Source organism: Miscanthus floridulus, chromosome 6 (assembly GCF_019320115.1).
Source record: "Miscanthus floridulus cultivar M001 chromosome 6, ASM1932011v1, whole genome shotgun sequence".
NCBI lineage: Eukaryota > Viridiplantae > Streptophyta > Magnoliopsida > Poales > Poaceae > Miscanthus > Miscanthus floridulus.
Window position 1 is genome coordinate 114,542,614 of NC_089585.1, and position 22,107 is coordinate 114,564,720.

General features: G+C 42.0%; 4 protein-coding genes across 10 annotated transcripts in view; 3 read left to right on the forward strand and 1 right to left on the reverse strand.

The window, feature by feature from the left end:
• The first annotated feature begins 2,488 nt into the window (after positions 1-2,488).
• LOC136456658 (aspartic proteinase 36-like) lies at positions 2,489-8,236 on the forward strand. Of its 2 annotated transcripts, none has more exons than XM_066456587.1 (10): positions 2,489-3,041; positions 4,318-4,447; positions 4,561-4,820; positions 5,069-5,296; positions 6,734-6,896; positions 7,002-7,075; positions 7,160-7,256; positions 7,339-7,405; positions 7,708-7,779; positions 7,888-8,236. In XM_066456587.1, the coding sequence occupies exons 1-10, from the start codon at positions 2,782-2,784 to the stop codon at positions 8,058-8,060; spliced, it is 1,524 nt and encodes a 507-aa protein (XP_066312684.1). In that variant the 5' UTR covers positions 2,489-2,781; the 3' UTR covers positions 8,061-8,236. The 2 variants fall into 2 exon arrangements, with proteins under 2 accessions (XP_066312684.1, XP_066312685.1); XM_066456588.1 differs by having other exon boundaries at positions 7,160-7,253.
• Positions 8,237-10,601: 2,365 nt separating this feature from the next.
• On the forward strand, positions 10,602-16,485 carry LOC136456657 (exonuclease 1-like). 3 transcript variants are annotated; one of them, XM_066456586.1, is made up of 15 exons: positions 10,602-10,766; positions 11,532-11,651; positions 11,824-11,947; positions 12,049-12,186; positions 12,321-12,530; positions 12,632-12,806; positions 13,045-13,118; positions 13,539-13,665; positions 14,013-14,365; positions 14,480-14,534; positions 14,665-14,945; positions 15,030-15,081; positions 15,259-15,478; positions 15,620-15,804; positions 15,907-16,485. In XM_066456586.1, the coding sequence occupies exons 1-15, from the start codon at positions 10,606-10,608 to the stop codon at positions 16,056-16,058; spliced, it is 2,427 nt and encodes an 808-aa protein (XP_066312683.1). In that variant the 5' UTR covers positions 10,602-10,605; the 3' UTR covers positions 16,059-16,485. The 3 variants fall into 3 exon arrangements, with proteins under 3 accessions (XP_066312683.1, XP_066312681.1, XP_066312682.1); XM_066456584.1 differs by having other exon boundaries at positions 15,620-16,485; XM_066456585.1 differs by having other exon boundaries at positions 15,271-15,478; positions 15,620-16,485.
• Positions 16,486-17,214: 729 nt separating this feature from the next.
• On the forward strand, positions 17,215-19,417 carry LOC136456660 (uncharacterized protein At1g27050-like). The gene is made up of 2 exons (XM_066456590.1): positions 17,215-18,549; positions 18,983-19,417. Exons 1-2 carry the CDS (start codon positions 18,202-18,204, stop codon positions 19,166-19,168), a joined length of 534 nt encoding a protein of 177 aa, XP_066312687.1. The 5' UTR covers positions 17,215-18,201; the 3' UTR covers positions 19,169-19,417.
• Positions 19,418-20,090: 673 nt separating this feature from the next.
• LOC136456656 (inositol hexakisphosphate and diphosphoinositol-pentakisphosphate kinase VIP1-like) overlaps positions 20,091-22,107 on the reverse strand; it is a 35,291-nt gene continuing 33,274 nt past the window's right edge. For 3 of the 4 annotated variants that reach the window (XM_066456582.1, XM_066456580.1, XM_066456583.1), the window contains 3 exons: positions 21,792-21,866; positions 21,460-21,675; positions 20,091-20,486 (listed from right to left, as the gene is read on the reverse strand). In XM_066456582.1, coding sequence (XP_066312679.1) covers positions 20,424-20,486; positions 21,460-21,675; positions 21,792-21,866 — 354 coding nt within the window. In that variant the 3' untranslated portion in view covers positions 20,091-20,423. The remainder of the gene's footprint in view (positions 20,487-21,459; positions 21,676-21,791; positions 21,867-22,107) is intronic. The other variant, XM_066456581.1, reaches the window with a different exon arrangement.

Consider the following 22,107-nt stretch of genomic DNA (forward strand, 5'->3'; position numbering starts at 1 on the left):
TCCATTTTCTCTCTCTTCTACTTAATTCCAATATCACATCAATATTTTGTTTAATGCTATAGAAATTAATCCATTGCGATCACCCTTAGTGGTAGTAGAGGGAGTGATGTTGTTGTTATCGATAGAAAAAGATAGGGGAGCGTGAGATCTTTTCCAAGACCCAAAAGAACAGAAGCATGCAGGTGAAAGGTTGCAACTTTTAAGTTTACAAGTTAGGTGTAGATATGTATAAGCTTATAGGTTCGCTAAGGATCTTAATCTATGGGCTATATTTTGAGTGTTAGTCGCCGTTGAGTGTTAGGGGTATGCCACGAGCATAAGCTTTTTCTTCCCTTTTTGTAGGCTAATTAAAAAACTTTTGAGTAGCAGTAGCGGGTTTATAGTTTGATTACGTTTGCTGACACATTTATATATATACAAAAGAATTGCATATATAGTCGCCATGCGGCCAATTTGTTAAGAGATGACATCATTCTTTTCCTCTCTCGCCGGGGTCCAAACTACTCCTTGGATTAATTAGCCTTCTCGAGAGAATGCTAGTGTGATGCTTCTAAAAGTGATGAGCAATAAAGTGTGATCGCGACATTATCTATCTATCTTTTTTTTATCTCACCGCTTCACAAGGCATCAATTGCTTTTGGAGAGGCCAGGGCTTTATTAATGAAGTTTTCTTTGTCTAAAAACAAGGAGTTATGCGGCTATGGATGGATGCCCTGCACAAGAGAACCTACTTACAAAATGGGTATATAATAATAGTATCGTGTGATAACTTAGTACCTCCTCTAAGGCTTGCTTGGATCCTCCATTTTTGCTAGTTTTAAGAATCTGGCTTTTGAAAAATAGGTGAGATCTAAATAGATCCGTTTTTGCTGTCAGTTTTTGTTAGAATCTTAAAAACTAGGAAGCTGTTAATAGCCAACTTTTGCCAATTTTTTTTTACCCACAGATTAATAAATGAAGTCAGATTCTTAAAAACTAGGATCCAAACACCCTCACCATTTCTTGTGACGGCTGAGGCTTGCTGCTGCTGCGAGCTGTTTCGATCACCTTGTTCGCTTGATCATATCAGTTGTGCTTATCAGGCATGATACAATATTTTTCGCTCACAACAAAACATCGTCATCCGGTTTATAAGTAGCATAAATGATCAAGCGAACAGGCGCAGAACGCATGGCTGGAATAACTTGCCGTCGTTCCAGTGTTTCAGCCTGGTTGCCTCAACGGCTGAACCAAACCAAACCAACCAACCACTTGCGTCCAGACCAGGGCAGCAACTTCCTAGCAACGGCACAGGCAGGCATGCCATGCGAAGCCACCTGGAAGAAGATTTCTTCTTCTACCTGCCCCGTCAGGGGAGAGGAAGAAGGAAAGATGCTCAAGTCATTTTTTCTGATAGCAAGGTTTCTTTCTAGATTGATCAATGGGTACACGAACATGTCCAGATCGATCATTTCAGAAGTTTCTCCCCCAGTTGTGCACGTTTGTTGTAAATCTAGATGATCTGAGCATACATCCACACCCTCGACTAACCGAGCTAGTTCAACTTCTTTTCCTCTCCCTAATTTCTACGCTAAAGAACAATTCAAATTCAAGGTTGCTTTTCACGGTAGCTTGAGAGATGATTGGCTCAAAGTCCTTTAACAGGTTAGCATATACTGTGGTCATAGAAACTAAAATTTTCTGTTGTCGTAGTGTTGATCAGTTGATACTTAATAGTAGTGCATTATTGTTTCTTTCCTTTCCTTTTCAATCAAGGGGGGTGTCACCATCAATATGCAGTTATAAGGAGAAAAAAAAACCTCGCTAAAATTTTCTACGCGCTTTCTATTTTATGAGCTCACGATAGTTGAACATGTTGTTGGAAACTCTAGAAGTCAACATCGATGGAGAAAAAATAATGTTATAGAGCATTTTACTCTAGGCTTCATAAGTAGATTCCAAATGACAATAAACAAAGGCTGTTCATGTTTATAATTCTTTTATTTCTGTTGGGATAACGATGGACACCTAGGTTAACTCTTTATAAAAAGAATCCTCACTGACATTGATATTATCCGAAACCCTTTCAATGCCACCGCCCTGGACATAGGTGGCTCCATGTTCTTTTTATATTGGAGAGTGGATCGATGTGTCAATGACAGGATTGCAAAAGTTTCCAGTAAATATGCAAGTTTACTATTTAGCAAAGATATTGAACTTTGATACGATGCATATTATTGTATATACAATATACATTCCTATCATATATCCAAATAAATAATTCGATCTTAAAAAGATGGATCGATTTTCCAATCCATGATTTCATCATTTAGCAGCCCTCTTTTGAATAAATCGGAGTATTATTGAGAACAAAACCAAACCCATCACTTTGGTCAAAGGCAGCAAAGAAAGGCGACCAGAACAGGGAGCGGCCATGCCAAAGACGAAGAAAAGGAGTCCACAACTATAAAGTGGCGGAACGAAGCCGAATGGAGGGAGAGAGGCGCCGGGCGCGTACACAGCAGCCCACGCGTAATCCTTTCCCCTCCCTTTCACACTTACCCCTCTCAACTCCCAACTCCTTTACAAATTCGGGCCTCGGGGAGGTGTTATATACTCTGCGCCGTAGAATTAGCGTCTCTTCCGAGGGGCTCGCCGCGAAAAGGAGCCGCCCCAAATTTTTGCTACGGCCACACGAGCAGCCGCCGCGCCAAGACGCGCTCGCTCCTGCTCCCCGCGTCTGGCTGGTGTCGGGGACCGGCCCCCCCTCCTGCCCGGCGCCCGCTGCGGCTGGCTCCCCCGATGAGGCCGCCGGAGGTGGCGGTGGCGGTGGCGGCGCTTCTTCTCGTGGCGGCTGCGGCCGCGATCGCGGCGGAGTCGGCAGCGCCGTTACCGGCGGCGCTGCGGCTGGAGCGCGCGGTGCCGCGCAAGGGGGTGGCCCTGGAGGAACTCAGGCGGCGGGACGCCGCGCGGCACCGTGTTTCGAGGAGGGGGCTGCTCGGGGCCGTAGCCGGCGTGGTGGACTTCCCCGTCGAGGGCTCCGCCAACCCGTACATGGTCGGGTGGGTGAGCTGCTGCCTCCGCTTTTCCTCTCTATTGTCTGGTGGTGGTTTAGGTTCGGTTGGGATTGGGTCGGCTGTTTGCGATTCGTGGAAGCGTGGGAAATTCGAGCCTCTTTCGTTTTTTTTTGTTGGTTCGGGCGGTGAGCCAACATGCAGTTCGTCGGCTAGGCTGCTTGTGTCCATTCCTTTTCCCAGTTGATGAATGGCCGATGCTGATTCGATTGTTTATGCTGTTAACTCGGTGGCTTTTTTCTGGTGGATTTCGCGTGCATTCTACCAAATTCGTTGAGTTATTTTTTTTCTTTCTTCTTGTTGTTTGTGGATGTTTTTTTTGCGAGTTTAGTTAAGTTTCGCTTCAGTCCGTAGATTCGTTCGTTTCATTCCAATCATGCAGCTATGTTAAAAATGAGATCTTGCGTGGTGCCTCATTGCTCTACTCGTGTCATTCCGGTTCTTACTGAGTAGCCTCATCCTAATTGATTCACTTGTTAGTGAAATCCTGTACGGAGAGGACTCATTGCGTTGTGATGACTTTCTAGCTTTGTAGAATCGGTTCCAGAGTCTAGAGTCCGTTCAAGGCAATCCTTACTTTAGTTCATTTTCCCTCCTTTGCTTTTGCCTAGGGTCAAATCCTTCGTCGGGAAACAAATAGATTTCCTAAGACGGCAACTTAGGATTTCTCCCTTCTGTTACGTTTCTATCCTGTTTCTTGAACGATCAATTTCAGAGTTTCAGAGTAGGAAGAAGTTTGTGGAGCAAAATCGAGCAAGCTGTAGAAACAGGGTTGTTTGCAGTGTATAGGTAGCCATTAATCATAGTGACATAGACGGCTAGCGCTCGGTGGTTTCCATCTACAAGATTTAGGAGTAGTAAATTTATTTTCTTGCATGTATTTTTGGCAATGTTTGTGGTGTGCATATGTTTAGACCACTCCCCTAATAGTAAATTCCTGACTTTAGTTCAAATAGTAGATAACACCTTATTGAAGTCATCATTGAATGTTGCGATCCACGATTGTCACACAAGCATGCTATTCCTTTCTATCCTCAATTTGGTTAGGATACACATCTCAATCTGTTACCCAACACATACTGCTGTGCTGGTGATTGATCAGCGAACTGTAGTATTATCATTTCACCAATTCATTCTAATTTTCATTCTGCAACTGGGCTTGTTGGTATTTGATATAACAGGGATACATTTTTCTTCTGTCTTTTATTTAACATGGTCTAGTAACCTATTTGTCTGGTAATAAAGTTTGAATTTGAGTTTGCAGGCTTTATTTTACCCGGGTGAAATTAGGAAACCCGGCAAAGGAATTTTTCGTCCAGATTGACACTGGGAGTGATATATTGTGGGTAACTTGCAGTCCTTGCACTGGCTGCCCAACATCAAGTGGACTCAATGTGAGGCCAGCTTCTTATTTTTGAATTTTAACAAATGCATAAATTTTCACCTATTGTTACTTGTTAGTCAGGGAACTACTTCTGATCGAATGGTTACTATTTTTGTTCCTCAGATCCAGCTAGAGTCCTTCAGCCCTGACTCTTCATCAACATCATCCAGAATAACATGCTCTGATGATAGATGTACAGCTGCCCTCCAAACAGGGGAAGCAATCTGCCAAACCTCAGATTCCCCAAGCAGCCCTTGTGGGTACACTTTCACCTATGGTGATGGGAGTGGCACATCAGGGTACTATGTGTCTGACACGATGTTTTTCGAAACTGTCATGGGAAATGAGCAGACCGCCAATTCGTCTGCCTCTATTGTTTTCGGGTACAGTTTCCTTGGAGTCCTATATCATTTTAAATAATTGAAAGTACCTGATGTTATTTTACTCAAGTTGCCACTGAAGTTGAAAATATTTTCTTGTTCTGTTAGTCATTAGTCAGCTTCAAGTCTAGCTATGTCGCTCGATTGCAATTTTATTGACTCATTATCCTAACTCTGATTTTTTTTTCTACCAAGATTTTCAGTAGAATATTATTTATGAGCTCATGAATGTTTCAATTTCTTCCAAGCAGATGTAGCAACTCACAGTCAGGAGACCTGACAAAGGCAGATAGGGCAGTTGATGGAATTTTTGGGTTCGGACAGCATCAACTGTCTGTAGTTTCACAACTGAACTCTCTTGGGGTGTCCCCTAAGGTGTTCTCTCATTGCCTGAAAGGTTCAGATAATGGTGGTGGCATTCTTGTGCTTGGTGAAATTGTGGAGCCAGGATTAGTGTATACTCCACTTGTTCCATCACAGTAAGTTTCTTCCCCTGAAATTACTTTGGGCGTAAAATTTCACAAATCTGCATGCTATCTTATGTTTCAGTAGCCATTCTACTGTTTCTACCCCTGTTTTGAAGCGCATTTGTGATTTTGCCCTCGTTTTTTTAACTTTGTGATTTTACCCCTGCGATTTTTAAACGAAGGAAGACTTTACCCCTGGTCTGTGAAGTCCCTTTAACGGTGTTAACTTTTGGACAAAAGGACAACTTTGCCCATGCGTTTTTACCCCTATTTTATTATGTTAGTTGTGTTTTTACCCCTATTTTCATACAACAAGTTGACATTTTTTATACAGAATTTTTTAGAAAAATTCGACAACATTTGAGCTGACAATCCACATAAACACAATTTAATATCACACAACTAGTACATATAAACCAGATCCATGTAACATGTCATCATAGTACCATAATAGAAGCCAACATACAGGTCCAAATGACATGTCAAACACTAATATATAGGTCTAAATGACATGTCAAGCAAAAGTAGGAGCTACTAGTGAGTTCTCTAGGCAACTAGTAGTGAGCTACATATCAAGCATCGAAACCTAACAAAGTAGCAAGCCTCCCAGAAGTTGCTCCTCTTCCCCTCCTTCCTCTTCCCCTTCCTGAAGCACTTGCACTTTATATGAAAAAAGAGAAGAATTATGTTAGTAAAGTTACTAAAATATGTAGTAAAGAGAAGCACTTGCACTTGCAGGGTCTTAGGATTGATTTCATCCCATGACATAAATAGCAGTGACTACAGATGCAAATGAGCCTTCTGAAGTGTTCAGGGCTGACATTTTGGCCACTTTGCTTATCAAGTATCAAGGACAGAAGCCCACATAACATAAGTACTTAAAGCTGTGCCTTGAACTCACTATCCACTAATCATCCACACAAGAGATAGTTCAGTTGACAACAAATTGGTAACTGGGTCATACCTCTTTCTTACCTTTATTTTTTTTTTCTGACATCATTGGATTAAGATGACCCAAACTACATGCCTGAGCCTGGCTCAAGTGCTTTCTAGTTCCTACGCCGATTCATTGCAACCAAAAGTGTATAATTATCGACAAGGAAGTGGCCCAACAAACTAGCCGCGCCTCTTCTATAAAGGGTGTACCCAGTGTAGAGAGCTCCCGCTTTGTGCGGGGTCTGGGGAAGGGTGTTAGTGGCAAGCCTTACCCTCGCCTGTGCAATGCGAGGAGACCGCGACTCGAACCCAGGACCTTCCGGTCACAGGCGGTAAGACTCTACCGCTTGTACCAGGCCCGCCCTTCAAGTGTAAAAATGTAAAAAGATAAAAATAATATATAAACAATCGGAGACCACTTTAAACTAGTGGTCTAGTGTAGTTCTGGAGCCTCATGCTCATGTATTCCTGATACTAACCGCTGCGTATGCCAATATTTGAAATGAAATATAGGCCTCATTACAACTTGAATCTGGAAAGCATTTCTGTCAATGGTCAAAAGCTGTCCATTGATTCCTCCTTGTTTACAACATCAAATACACAAGGAACAATCGTGGATTCAGGAACAACATTGGCATACCTTGCAGATGGAGCCTACGATCCATTTGTTAGTGCGGTGAGTTTCATATGGTACACAATCTTTTCCTTATAATGGCCATATATGGTGAGTCTACATTTCTTACTAATTCTGTGTTGTAACCGTCTGTATTCATACCTGCAGATAGCTGCTGCAGTCTCTCCATCTGTACGTTCTCTAGTCAGCAAAGGAAGCCAATGTTTTATCACTTCCAGCAGGTTTACTTTCTTTCTGGAACCAAATTAACTGCTGTTGTCCTTTGAGGTCCTGGGTTCCTTATAAATGTTCTTACCATTTGGCAGTGTTGACTCATCGTTTCCAACCATAACCCTTTATTTTATGGGTGGTGTTGCGATGTCGGTGAAGCCAGAGAACTATCTTTTGCAGCAGGGTTCTGTTGTAAGTCGTTGTATATCTGGGTTAATTGTTTCTTGGAGAGGCTGTGTCAAATGCTATAATATCATGTCAATCATGGTTGCAGGACAACAATGTATTGTGGTGCATTGGTTGGCAAAGGAACCAGGGCCAAGAAATAACTATACTCGGAGGTTAGCCAGTCTAACTCTGGACACAGTTAACCAATTTAGATTGCGCATCTAGCTATAAGATTTCAGGCTGCTGTTAAATGATACGATTTTATGAAATAAATCAAGCACAAGCATTAAGGTCTAGGATATAAGTTTGACCGTCACACTGATAGCCAAATACTATTTATGTGCATAAATGCCCAAGCACATAATACCTCTGTGGAGTCTCATTGTTTTCTCACCGGTGCTATATATATGTAACACCTCTCTGAAGCCTGACTGTTTTCTGTTTGGTGTTAACTATGTGGTCCCTCTTGTCTCAGATCTTGTTTTAAAGGATAAGATATTCGTGTATGACTTGGCGAACATGCGCATGGGCTGGGCGGACTACGATTGTAAGCCCTGATTCTTCTTAACCAATCTGGCTGTTCCTTAGTTCTTCATTTCCTTGTGGCTAACACTATTGGCCCCATTTCTTTGTGACTGACACTATCTCTTGGCAGGTTCAATGTCGGTGAATGTCACCACATCATCAGGGAAGAACCAGTACGTGAACACTGGGCAGTTCGACGTGAATGGCTCCGCACGGCGTGCATCATACGAGAGCTTGATACCAGCTGGGATCGTCACCATGCTTGTTCATATGCTCATTTTCGGCAGCGGCTCACGTAGATAGCAGGCGAGCTAACTGACATCATGATTTGATTCTTTATTATTGCGTTGGTGTATTCAGAGCTGAGAGACGTGGTCGTCCCTGCTGCGCGTAGTCTGTTAGTCGTATGCACGAAGAGTTGCCACGACTTGAGCATTCTTACTGTACATACAGAAAATGAAAGGTCTATTGTTCATGTAGTACGGCATCCTTTATCTCAAATTGCAGAGCCCCTTCTTCTTTCGTCTCTGCTTGGTCGTGCTCTCAAATTTAATCTGCCATAAAATTTGGATGCTATTGTTACTCAAAACAGAGGGAACGACAGATCATGAAGTAAAAGCTGCCTGTTAGCTTAGCAACTGGATCCTGCTGGGTGTCACGATCAGTGGTGAAGTCAGGCCAAGATAGCAGAAAACAGATACGGTGGGGCTGTGTTCACAGATCCAAACTACTGTTTTTTGGAAGAAAAAAAAAAGATACACCAAGCTATAGTTAGCTAAGAAAGAAGCAAAACAAAATACTCATTATGTTAAGTTATTATGATTTACCTTTATTTGTGTGGATGCATGCATTAAGAACTGTAATGTATCTTGCTAAATAGAGTTCCTAGTGAGGCAACTTCTAGGACTCCTTATGAACTATGGATACCAAGGAAACCTAGCTTAAGACACATGTATATTGGGGGTTATCTAGCAGAAGCGAGATTATACAATCCATATGGAAAGAAGCTTGACGCAAGGACCATTAGTGAGATTATACAACCCGCATGAAAATAAGCTTGATGCAAGGACCATCATGGTTACTTCATTGGCTATCCTAACCATAGTTTGCGAATTCTTGAGACAGGAAATGCTCGGTTCATTGAGAATGGTGAGATCAATGGGAATGAGAATCCACGAAAGTGGATAGTGATGAAGTTAAATCCTATAATACTCTTAGCATAGTTGTATCACAGCCTAGCAACACTAATGTGTATTGCAAGTTAAAGTGAAAACCACAATAAAACATAGTACGACGGTCTGAAAGGCAGAGAAGACCTGTAATTTCAGATGACTACGTGGTTTATTCACTTAAGCATGACTTGAGTATGGAAAATGATTCTATCTCATCTAAGCAAACGACGTATTTTGAAAATTTTCAAAAGTGGTTTGATGCCATGAAAGAGGAGTTAAATGGATGGATGACATCAACAATGTCTACGAATTAGTTGAATTGCCTCAAGGTTCAAAACAAATCAAGCATGAATGGGTCTTTAAGACCAATCATGACTCAAAAAGGCAATCTTGAAATATACAAGCCAAACTAGCTTGTTGCCAAAGTTTTTACTCAGAAAGATGGTGTTGACTATACATAGACTTTTTCTCTGGTTTGTGAGAAGGATTTCTTGAGAATTATTTTAGCACTGATGGCATGTGATTTAGAATTCCATCAAATGGATGTAAAGTAAAGACCGGCTTCTTAAATGGTACGAAGTTGTCAAAGCTGGAAGCTTGGCATCTAAGACAAAAAGGATTCAAACGATGTCCACTACATTGTAATGGTTCGATTAAGTAAAAAGGGTAGCTCGAAAGAACACGGTAGAGAGAACCGTTGGTTCCTATTTACTGATTGCCAAAAGGTGGTAATCTGAACAATTTAGTCAAATAATTGGTTATTTGAAAGAAGACGGTAGTGAGAGGACAACCGACTCATGTTGACTGATCGCCAAAAGGTTGGCAATTTGAACAATTTGATCAAGTAATTGGCCATTTTCACTGAGTTGAGAAAGTTTATTATTATTATTTTGGAATAACGACATCTGTTTAAGTATTTCGCTATCTCTGTCTCTAAAAGATGCAATCTTGAGTTTATATTGAGTCAAACATTTTAAATTTTAATAACTAAATTTAAAAACTATTAATAATATTTATGACTCTAAATAGGTGTATTATGAAAATATATTTTATAATTAATTAAATAATACTTATTTGGCATTTAACATTTTTATAGTTTTAATCAAATTAAAAATGTTTGACTTTTAAAAAACGAGAATTGGTCCTTTTAGAAATGGAGGGATTATTTTACTCTCTTCGTCCTAAAATAAATCATTACTAGAACAACTATAAATTAAACTATCTTAATTTTGACTGATTTTATAGAAAAATGTAATATCTATAAGATCAAATAAAAATATTATAAAATATATTTTATAGAATATTTACAAACTTCAAATATTGCATCAACCTTAGAATTTTAGTAATGGATAGGAAACAAGATCCGGATTTATCACGAACCCAATGTCGATGTGGCTTGCATTCTCGTGCTGAAAAGACGAAAAGGCGCGGCGTTTTCTTTACACTAAAATGTAATGCCCCCTCCCTTCTCATTTCGGCATTTCTGCTTCCCGCGCTCTCCTCTCCTTCCTAGAAAACCCACAAAAATCCCTCCACATTCCTGGGTTCCACCATCTCAGCGGACTCCGGACTGGGATCAGAGAGGGAGGGAGGGAGGGAGGGAGAGAGAGAGAGAGAGAGAGAGAGAGAGAGAGAGAGAGAGAGGCGAAGGGGAGGGGGCAGCGGCGGCGGCGATAATGGGGATCCAGGGGCTGCTGCCGCAGTTGAAGTCAATCATGTCGCCCATTAGCGCGGAGGAGCTGCGGGGCCAGACGGTGGCTGTTGACACGTACTCCTGGCTCCACAAGGGCGCTCTATCCTGCGGCGACCGCCTCTGCAAGGGCATCCCCACCACCAGGTCCCCCTTCCGCCGCCCCATTTCTTGGACCAATTCCCGCTCCGATACTGTAGGGTTTCTTGAGCCGTTCCGCCGGCCGCGGTTCACATGATGTGCGAATCGATGAAACGTGGTTCTTTCCGATTGATTTCACACCTGAGCCCTTTGACGTCGTGGCAGTCCTGGGAACGATTGCTTCGTGAGGGCAGGGGTTTTCTTGGTTTGATTCTGTTGTTCGGGTCCGGATTGGCGAAACACTTTTCGGGTGGAGAAAGGAGTGTTTTGCTTACAATTCTTCAAGATTTTGCCCGTTTGTGAGGGGAGATTTATTGTTTGCATTGCCTCAGGCATCGTGTAATAGAAATGTATTGCATTTTATTTGGTCATATCGTCGACCAATTTACTGAACTTATCGTCTGCCTTGGTGCCAAGGTTTCGAGCTTGTTTATGTTGGATGGAGGGATGTGTGGCTCTTGGCTTCCATCTGGTGCTGCTTTGTTACAATAACACAATGTTTCAATCTGGGAAAAGTTAGCCCAAAACGTTCTATGTACAGAAGAAGTATCTGCAAACGCTAACGTCACAGCTGCCCCCTACCTCTGTTAACTAGCAGATATTATGGTACAGCTGTGGCCTATAGATATCTTAATATCAGAACTCTTCGATGAGATCTAAGAAGTCTTAGATGAAATAGTGGATCATATAGTTTAAGCACCAATTCTTTTAACATGTTTGGGGTTTACCATAACCTCACATGTCATGCTTTTCCCCTTGAAATTGAACCAGGCATATCGAATATTGCATGCATCGGGTTAACATGTTGCGGCATTTTGGTGTCAAACCAATTCTTGTATTTGATGGAGGCCTTCTGCCAATAAAGAGCTATCAAGAGACGAAGCGGTCAAGGTATGCTCTAGTTTGGGTTTCAGAAAGAGCCAACATGTTTCAACTGCCAATGAACATTTACATTACTCTTACACTATCTTAAGTGGATCTGTTAGGCCTTAAACTCTGCTTTGCTATCCTGATGCACTTTCTCATGTTTTGTAAGTTACCTGCTAAAAATGTCATCCTTCAGGTCAAGAAAGGAAAACCTTGAGCGTGCCAGGGAACATGAGGCTTCTGGGAACTCACGTGCTGCTTTTGAGTGCTATCAGAAAGCTGTTGACATTACACCTAGAATTGCTTCTGAACTGATTGAGGTACAGTTAAAATTCCTTGTAATGTTAACACCTAACAGTTACACCTAGTTAAAATATTTCTAACAGACTTGTTTAAATGCTTCTTAAAATATGCAATGCAGGTACTGAAGAAAGAAAAGGTTGATTATATTGTTGCACCTTATGAAGCAGATGCGCAAATGACATTCTTATCTGTTAATAAACTTGTTGATGCTGTGATCACTGAGGATTCAGATTTGATACCATTTGGTTGTTCTAGAGTAAGTACACTATTACAACCCTTTGCCCTGCGGCCTGCGCTACATCTTTCATAATCCTCCCATACTCAGCTAGATTTCCTTTCATAGCTTGTTATATGCCCTTTAATAATGTACACCTTTTCTTTAATGTGCAGATTATTTTCAAAATGGACAAATTTGGGCAAGGTGTTGAATTTCAGATTACACGACTAGAGCGAAATAGAGACCTTGACTTTAATGGATTCACAAGACAAATGTTACTCGAGATGTGTATTTTAAGTGGCTGTGACTATCTCCCCTCATTGCCAGGAATGGGCGTGAAACGAGCTCATGCACTCATCCAAAAGCTAAAGTGTCACGAGAAGGTAAACCCTATCTTCTGTGTGTCTGTTGCACATGCTACCATTGTGCCTTGTTAGAACTTAACAGATGGTGAAGGGAGTTTCAGCGACATGTATAACTGCAGGTGATCAAGCACCTGAGGTATGGTGCTGTTTCTGTTCCACCTCAATATGAAGAAGACTTCAAGAAGGCAATCTGGGCATTTAAGTTCCAAAGGGTCTATGATCCTGCTACAGAAGATATTATTCATTTGTCAAGTGTGCCTCATGACCTCATTGAAGATTTGGAATTTTTGGGCCCATATCCTTTGCCAAGCTTATATTTAGATGTTAAAGCTCTTTCATATGAGATTATCCACTGTTCTAGATGTTGTGAAGCTGTTTCCTGAATTTAGTAGGCCACTCTGTCTAATGACCATTGCAGTTAAGTTTAGAAATAAGCTAGGGGCATTGCCTTGCTAGCTTTTCTTAATAATTCAAAAAAAGTTCAAACTCGAAGAAACTCATGAATTAGAGCTTTTCCTTAATTATTCTTTTACATGGTTACCGCAGAATATTGCCAAAGGCATTGCTCTAGGGAACATTGATCCACTCACAAAGGAACCATTTGAGGTATCCTATCTCCTTTCGGAAAGAATTTGGACTGATCCACATTTATGTGAACTTTATGCTCTCCCCCCCACTTTCTATCATATTATCTCTCTCTCTTCAAGCACAAATCTAATTTCATTGCACACTACATATGAAATGTGTGCACTTTAAGACAAACAAATTTACACAGGAAAGCACAACATAACTACATGAAAATATGGATGAACCAACCAGGAGGGTTTATGGAGATGCAAGAGTATTTTGTTAGGGAGTGTATATGGACCATAGATGGTCACAGTTTCATTTTTTTTTGGGTTGTTGCAGTACATACACTTTTTGTGTCACTTCTTACTGTATACTACTGACATGAACTTAGTTGTCAGGACATGTGAAATACCAATATTTACTTGTAGCCTTTTTTTCTTGATTGCTTTCTTGCAGATCAAACCAGAGTGCAGTGCACCTGCTGTTCATAAGGTTTGTCCAACCAGAGAGCCTATTGCACCTTCAAATGGGAGGAAGAAGCTAGAATTGCCTGTGCAGAAAAATATATTGACCAACTATTTCTGTATCCTCTCAACATATTGCAATTTCAGTCATGAATACGTCACATGAATCAAATTTGCTTACTAATACTGAACTCCTATCAACATATTATATAAAAAAATCACAATAATATAAGTGCCTTGAGCTCAGTATTAAAGTTTTGTGTTCCTAGACATATCTTAGATTATTTAATAACAGCTTATATTTTCCCTCGGTATTTTAGCAGGCAGGGCTGTTGACATAATCTGTAAATTTTTAGTGGCATAATATTCACACCAACTTTGTGATTTGGTTCATTGCTTTATTTGAAGACTTGTAAACAATAATCAACTGCCTGTTCCTGTTGGGTTACCCTTGACTTTTTCTAAGGCTTAGCATCCCTTGAGGCAAAACGGAAATTCAGGGCGCCTAAAGTAACACATAAGCAACAAATATTGAATGAATCTTTGCCTAGCCCTCAAACTCAAGGCTCTGGTACCCCTGATTCAGTTGAAGATACTATGTTGCCAACAGATCACATCCAAGCTTCTCAATGTAGTTCTGAGCATTTAAGCTCTGAACCTCCTCAAAATGACCCAATCAGTGTTAGCTCTCAGTGTAGCTCTGAGCGTTTCAGCTGTGAGTACCCCCTCGATGATTCAGCCAATAAATCACCTCAGTGCAGTTCACTTGATGGTGGTAGTGATCCTCCTTACAAGGATACAAGCATTAAAGACAGAAAGGTATTTGGTACTTCCCATCACTTCATCATCTAGACATATCCAATGCTGTCCTGTTCATTAACTCATGTAGTAGCCACATTTCTATCACCCTCAAAGCTTGTTTGTGCCATTCAGGTCGAGGCTGATTACGGCAACGAAAATACAATACCTACAAGTCCTTGCTTAGTGGGTAATACTTCTGATTTGCATAGTTGATTCATGATTCAATCTGCAAACCATGATCTGTATCATTTGGTTATACAAAATCAAAACAATCTTGTCATTGATTCTTAGCTTGTGTGTGTATTCTCTTTTTCTAGGAAATTTGCCCTGGACATCAGAGCCATTTTTACTTCCCCATAACATGGGACCATCTTTACCAGTTCAACATTATACTGAAAGCATTGTGGCCTCTAAAAATAATGACATTACCGCAAGGAGTTCATACTTCAAAACGGTAAATAAGAGAATTTGCACAGATCAAGAAGACCAGTTAGATGATGACTATGATGTTGGTACTGGTAATCTTTCTGGAGATCAACTGAGGAAATCTGGCATGTTGAAGAGAAGAAAGCTTTCTGGCATCCAAAATTTCGAAGATGTATTTTTCTTCTTTTGAATCATGATATAACAACTAGCACCTCATCACAGTATATAGCTGGTCCTAAATATGCTGTTTATGCAGGAAACTTTACAACCGATTCATTCTGACGATAGTCCACCAGTCGTTGATGAAGGTAACTATCTATCTTTTCTTCTAGTTGATAAAGTCCAATAAGTTAGAGATGCAACCTTGGTGCATCATATCCTGTAACAGTCTTAGGTGCCTTCTTGATCTTCCATGTAGTTTCTTCCTGTATTGTGATATATTTTTTATGTATCAAACTATATTGATTCATTTGTCTTGATCTAAGAAACTTCTGCAGGTCAAGATACAGATGATCCTGATGATACAAATATAAGAACTGAAAGAAGATTTGGATGCAATGTTTCCCATGTGAATACATACAGTGGAATTGCAGAAAAATCAATGGATAAGTTTGCTGCATTGGTATCATCTTTCAGATACCCTGGTCCCCGTGCCAGTGGCCTTCGTGCTCCTTTAAAGGATGTGAAGAACACACTTTCTGTGAGGTATGCAGCTCTAGAACCTTTTTTCAGAGATTTAAAACTTCTAAGGAAGTTATTAAGTATGATTGGTTTACTTACTGGAGACAGTAAAGTCTTGTTATGAATAAGTATTTATTTTTTATGCCATGGTTATTTCTGCTGCAGATCTATTCTCAAAGCTCCAGAACAAGGCACATTCAGACGCACAGCAAAGAAAACAGGTCTAGGGCCCCCTTCAAAAAGCAGATATACAAGTGATGATAAGGAAAGTGCTGCCAGCCCCCCTGATATTAGCACATTTGCTTATAGGCCTATGAAAACTGCTGCTTCTGATCAAGGCAAAACCACAGGTAAAGCTACAGACACTACTGATGGCCCTGCTGATCTTGGAACGTTTGCATACACATCCGTGGCACCCACTGTCTGCTATCCTGATCAGAGCAAATATGCAGGCACAGCTACGAGAATTGCAGACAGCCCTCCTGATCTGAGCACATTTGCATATAAACCCGTGAAAGCTGCAGTCAGAAATTTGGATGGGAGCAGATTCACAGGGACAACACTGAAAGCAACTCGAGGGCCTTCTAGGAGCCAATTCAAATAGAACCAGTGCCGCACATGTTGGCTCTCCTAATCTGACCTGAAATAGGGGAGGTTCAGCAGCAGCAAATGCTGTGGCAAAAAGAAAATACCCTCTGAATCAGAGCATTTCCATTTCTGAGTAAAAGGAAGCGTCGTCGAAGATAGTTGACAATCAGACCCTGGAGGACCGCGAGTGGCTGCAGAGGTTCCTTTGTTTCAGAGCCCCTCTGTAGTTCATCAATGACTAAAGGGGCCGCTGCTAGTAGCAGGAGCTCTTCATTTCGAGCTCATCTTTTGTACTGCTCATTTGCTTGCCCTGCAGCAGCAGCCCCTATTGTTGCATTGAAGAAAGCAATCTCATTTGCGACTGTATTGAACTGTAGTTAAGATACTACTTGTATGTTCATCCTAGTAAGTATGAGCATGATTCGGACGGCATCATTGAGGTTTCTTGACCATTCCTGAAAGATAAAAGTAGGCATTGAAAAAGAAGAAAAAACAGTTTGTACGGTGTTGTCCCCGCCAATTTGTTTATTGTTGCATTCATTCTCAAGGTAGGCAAGCGAACACTCTCTGAATTCTCCAAATCCAAACAAAGCAAAATAAAAAGGTAAAAAGGAGGGATATTATAACAGAAAATATCATTAGAAGAAACAATGAGAACAAAAATTTCAGCTACAATTTGCAGTTGTATTTCTTGTATCCATTGATTTGCCGGTCTTGCGCACGAATCTCAGCGCATCCAGCTGTACCTGCCCCGAATTCCGCTGTCTTTCCTAGCCCTGGGTAAAAAATACCGAGAACCGAACTGAAAATACCGAAACCGAATTTTTCGGTACCCTATTCGGTTCCTAATTCCCAGGAACCGAAATTCAGGGAACCAAATTTACTGAATTACCTGAAATGTTCTGAGTTTAAGTGTTGTTATATTATTGATTGTACTATTGTAGACTATTATATTATGTATTTGTGATACTCACTCTTATAGTCTTGTGGACTTTTATATGTATATTTATTTTGCACTATTATTCTCTATGAAATCATGTCAAAATTAGCTTTTGAACCTGCTGTTACATATCTACGTGATCAGTTCGGTACAAAAGTATCGAAACCGAATTTCGTGAGTACCGATGTTTTTTAAGGAACCGATCCATCCCTATTTTCGACCGACCGAATTTCTGTAGAACTGAAGATCGGTTCGGTATTACCGAATGCGCAAATTGGGTCTTTCGTACTCCCGAATCCCAGGCTCCCAGCAGCCTCATCTGTGCGACCGAGTGTCTCCAACGATAGAACGCAGACCGAGACCTATTTGCAGGATTTGAGGTCATGTACAGGGAAATGGTTACACACCCAAAATCTTCCCTCTCCAACAGCGAACCCAGTTTCCTCCGTCCGGTGACGCTCCGGTGCCGCTTGCTCCTCCGTCTTCGTCTTCCCCGCGGCCGGCCACCGAGCTACGAGCTCCGGCGCGAGATCCGGCGAGGCGCGCGGCCCCTTCGCGCGGACGGTTTTGGATTGGAGCTCAAAGCAGGCAAGCAGGGAGCACCGAGAAAGGGCATGCGACGAGGACGGGCAAAGCCAAAAAAACAAACAAAGAGAAAAGCTTCTCTCATGCATCTGAAGAACACGATGAAGATGAACATATGCTCTCGATGGCAATGGTAGGAGAGCCCGGAGCCGTTCCACCCCTTGCCGACGAAGCTCTCGATGGCGGCGTACAGGGCCCTGCGCTCCTTCTCCTCCATGGGGGCCTGGAGCCGTTCCACCCCTTGCCGACGAAGCTCTTGACGGCGGCGTACAGGGCCTGCGCTCCTTCTCCTCCATGGGGGCCGTCGCTGCGGCCGCGGCCGGGGCGTCCGCGCCGTCCTCCTCCGCTTGCTGCCCCGCGCAGCCATGGAGCAGCAGCGCCGCCGAGACCCAGAGCAGCGCCGGGAGGGGGCGCCGCGCGAGCCGCTTCCGTCCCCACCGCGAGCGGCACCGATTTGCGTCGTCTCTGCGTCGAGACGCTTATTTGCGTTTCGGTTTGCCCTGAACGCAAAATGCGTCGTCTATTTGGGTTATCCGTTGGAGCGTATTTTGGGTACCCAAATCACTGTGAATGACCTATTTTGGGTATGGGTTGTATCGTTGGAGTCAGTCTCTGAGTACTGACTCACACGGCCATGACACGGCGCCGCCGGGGCAAGCGCGGGCGCACGAGCCCAGGCCCGCCGCCGAAGCGCCGCCGCGGAGGCGCGCCGGAGATAGAGTCAGACGACTACCCTGAGCCCGTTCCGACTCCGGCGCCTGCTGCTCCCCAGCCATCTTCGGTGATGGTGGCCGGGCTGCCGCCCGGCTGCGGCGTGCTGGAGCTCAAGTCACGGCTGGAGGCGTACGGCCCCATCGCGCGGGCCCGCGTCGACGCCTCAACGGCCACCGGGTACGTCACCTTCCGGTTCGGTGCGGCCGCCGTGGCCGCCATTGCCGCGTCCCTCGACCCCAGTGGCGGCATCGCCATCGGATCCAAGAAGGTAATGAAGGCAATAGATGACTTTATTTTGTCCCTAATAAATAAGCTAGGTTTCCTGAATTATGATGCAACGTTGTTCGATTATATGGTAGTAGCGCAATTATTTTTCCTCGATTGTACACACGACAGCAGACCTGAATTGGGGTCGAAACACCACATTGAAGAAGAAAAGATTATTGCTAAGTTCATTGTCCCAATTCATGTCAAGCACATCGGTAGTGTCATGTAGGAGTAGAAATTTGTTAAGTAATATAACTTCAAAAGCTTCAGAAATATAATTATGCTTGGTGGGCTGAAGTATTTGCGTTATGGTTGCTCACAAGTCACATTTCCCATCTCAATATCTATGACTAGTCGGTGTTCAATCTCAAATTCTCCAAACTATACACACGTTTACCTTGGGGTAACATTGTTTTTCCTTTCATGCGATACAGGTTTTAGTTGTACAGGCCAGTGAGGCACCCCATAACTCAATAAGGGCTGCTGAATCCGCAGGGCGATCGTCGCACGATGCAACTGTGAAGAACGTGACTGATAATTCAGCCATGCTGAGCTCCAAAGCAGCTTCTGGAGCGACTTACAAGGCGCGAGAAATAGTCGCCTATGATGATCTGTTCTAGATTTCTATTAGGAACTTGAGAGCTTGAGAGCTGCGTTGTCGCCTATGATGATCTGTTCTAGATTTCTATTAGTAAAGTAGTTTTCCGAGGGACAAACCAGTGTTGTCGTATTTGTACAACCTATTAGGAACATGAGAGCTGCGCACGTGAGCCTCTGTAATCTTAATTAATCTAGGCCACAATGTTGCGTTTACTCCTAGTGAACAACTCTTTCCTCTCTTCAATGTTACCATTCATGAAGAGCTTTCGTGGAAACATGGAGTTTCCATGTGCCTTTGTGGTTCATGTTACAATGCAGAATTAAGATGCAACAAAAAGTGCCACCAAATTCTGAAGTTTTAGGCCCTATTTGGGAGGGTCAGCTCTAGCTCCTGCTAGAGTTGGCTAGAGTGGACGGAGGAGTGAACCGGTGAAGAATAAAACTGGATAACCATAGTCGTGTAGGCATTCTGTCATTCAACATTTTAAAAGCTTAGAAAAACAGAAAAAAGAGGTTAGATGAAATTAAAATGATTCAAAGCATGGTGACTGTTTCCATTTATGCTCCTTTGAATTACCACTGTTATATTTTTTTTTTCTCGAACACTTAGGAGAATTACACATCATTTTATTAAAAAAGAATGTACATGAGTGTAAGGGGAGACGAGTCCCCAAACAAACACACCCACACATGGCCTTGGATTCAACGTTCCTGTAAACTAGAAGAACCCCCCAGCGTTGCTGCGGGCAACTGATTTGGAATGAAATTTAACTATTTATACAATTCTTAGGAAGAGATTAACTATTGTAAACTAATGTTAATGGGTAGCGTGCCATACTGATGTGGACAACTAAATATATGTTAGTGAATGATGTGTCTCGCTGACGTGGATATCATAATTGCGTGTGCTAGTGAACTTTAATTTCAAATGATAGTGGACTACTGAGGTGGACACCTTGCATGTCAAGAGAATTGCTAGTGGGGTTTTACTTTATAAGAGTTACAGATCCTGAAAAAGCCACCTGTAGCACCCTGAACACATGGGCCTATTATTTATACAATATTGTAAATACTGAAAAAGCTATCTGCTCGTGATTCTTCCTGTGCGATGGTGTCTGCAAACCTAGCCATCGATGTGGAGAGTGCTCAGTAAAACTCCCGTTCGTTGGTAAACCATTTGAAGGACTTTGTCGTCTGTTGGTAAACCATTTGAGTGTCTCTCATTAAGCCATTCGACGACTCAGCCAAACTGAAGCTCAGCTGCGCAGTTGCATGCTATTCCTGAAGCTTTTTTGTCTTCCTTTTCAAAATACCACTCAGCATGTCTGACTTATGCTGCTGCAAATTTTGAAAGAAGTTAAAAAGAAAAAAATGGAGAATCAATGTAGTATAAATCGTCAAATGGTGAGATAGAAATAAAAAAAAAACAATACAAATTTTTGGTCAAAACAAGACAATCGAATTGTGTCAGCTGTTTGAAGAGGAAAACAGCCTTGCAGTAGTATCTGTTTGATAGATTGTTCATGGGTGGTGTTAACTGTTAATAAGATTGGTTGATTGGCTGATTGACAGAAGTAAATAGTATTGCACTAATAATTTCTACCTGATTGATTGTTCACAGAAGTAGAAGAAAGCTTATTACTAATAGCTGGATGTCCCAAGCTAAATTGGAGGTTCTGCAACACAGAATCAGACTGTTCCAAATGGTAGTAGATGGAAAATCACGGCTGTTATAATCTTCCTACTCCTTGGTGGCTTATATGAGGCTAAAGAACAACATGCCATGGTATGAAGGTACTGATGATAGCACAAGAACCAGAACTAGCCAGGTTTCTCTCTAGAAACTGACTGGTTTACTCCTGAATTTTCAAGACTGAAATATTCCTTTTTCCAAATTTGATGTTTGGTGTTTAAACTAGAAGAAAACACAAGTATGTAGGTATATAAGATACTTTGAGAGTGTGAGGTCTAGTGGGTGAACCTACGGGGCTAATACTGGTCCTGAAAGAAATGCCTAAGGGCCCGTTTGGTTAGGCAAAATTTGGCCCAGGATTCATTCCAGCTGCTCATACGCTATGTAAATTAAACAGGTAATCCGGCCAGGAACCGTTCCAGGGAGCGGTTCCCTGGTAACCGAACGGACCCAAGCTGGTTCTAGTTTCCAGACCTGTAACAACCCTACTACTCATACCCTAACTCACACCCAGTTTCCCACATCAATACAAAGCAACCAGAACAAAGGCCAAAGGAAAATACAAAAAAGCTTTTGTCCACTGATGGTAGTGTTCAGTGTAATAGGTCTAGAGATTACCAGTTTTCCTGCTTGTAATTCGATATCCTTGCAGAACCGGACGGGCAAAGGTTGAGAAGGAGCAGCTGGAGGAAAATCTTCAGCTGGCATTGCAAATGGGCGAGCCATTTTATCAAATTTGTCTAAGGTGATATATGATCCAACTTCCTGCAATCTCTCAGGCTCCATAATCGGCATTGTGTGATCATCAGGCAGCAAAGATTCTTTGCCTCCACTCTACATCGATACATAAGAATAGTGTGATCATGATGTATGCGAAAAATATATTCATGTAAGTCATTAGAAATATTGAAACGAACACCTTCCAAGCATTTGAAACGAATAAATATTACCTCCAAGGAACTTATATCTGCACCACGACTAAATGTCATCTCTATACGAAATCTCTTTGGGTGTTCCAAAGGTACCTGAGATGGATGTTCCATTGACAAAAGAATCACATTATTTAATGTTAGATGTGCCTGCCATGTTTTCTAGTAGTTTAAATTTTTTAAACTATTAGTCAGGAATACTATGGTAGGAGAAGACTTAAAATTATCAGATGGGATAAAAAATAGTATTCATTTCACAGTTACTATGGAAATTCTAGAAGCATTACAAGCAGCTAAGTAGTAGGTGTTATATTCTTGTCCATTAGTATGTTGGTTA

Excerpts from the sequence above, each read along its gene's own strand:
- LOC136456658 (XM_066456587.1), top strand. The coding sequence starts at position 2,782 with ATGAGGCCGCCGGAGGTGGCGGTGGCGGTGGCGGCGCTTCTTCTCGTG. Across the intron at positions 5,297-6,733 it reads ACTCCACTTGTTCCATCACA|GCCTCATTACAACTTGAATC; the intron begins GTAAGTTTCTTC and ends AATGAAATATAG. Across the intron at positions 7,076-7,159 it reads TGTTTTATCACTTCCAGCAG|TGTTGACTCATCGTTTCCAA; the intron begins GTTTACTTTCTT and ends ACCATTTGGCAG.
- LOC136456657 (XM_066456584.1), top strand. The coding sequence starts at position 10,606 with ATGGGGATCCAGGGGCTGCTGCCGCAGTTGAAGTCAATCATGTCGCCC. Across the intron at positions 11,948-12,048 it reads TTGCTTCTGAACTGATTGAG|GTACTGAAGAAAGAAAAGGT; the intron begins GTACAGTTAAAA and ends TATGCAATGCAG. Across the intron at positions 14,946-15,029 it reads GCATCCAAAATTTCGAAGAT|GAAACTTTACAACCGATTCA; the intron begins GTATTTTTCTTC and ends CTGTTTATGCAG.
- LOC136456660 (XM_066456590.1), top strand. The coding sequence starts at position 18,202 with ATGACACGGCGCCGCCGGGGCAAGCGCGGGCGCACGAGCCCAGGCCCG. Across the intron at positions 18,550-18,982 it reads TCGCCATCGGATCCAAGAAG|GTTTTAGTTGTACAGGCCAG; the intron begins GTAATGAAGGCA and ends CATGCGATACAG.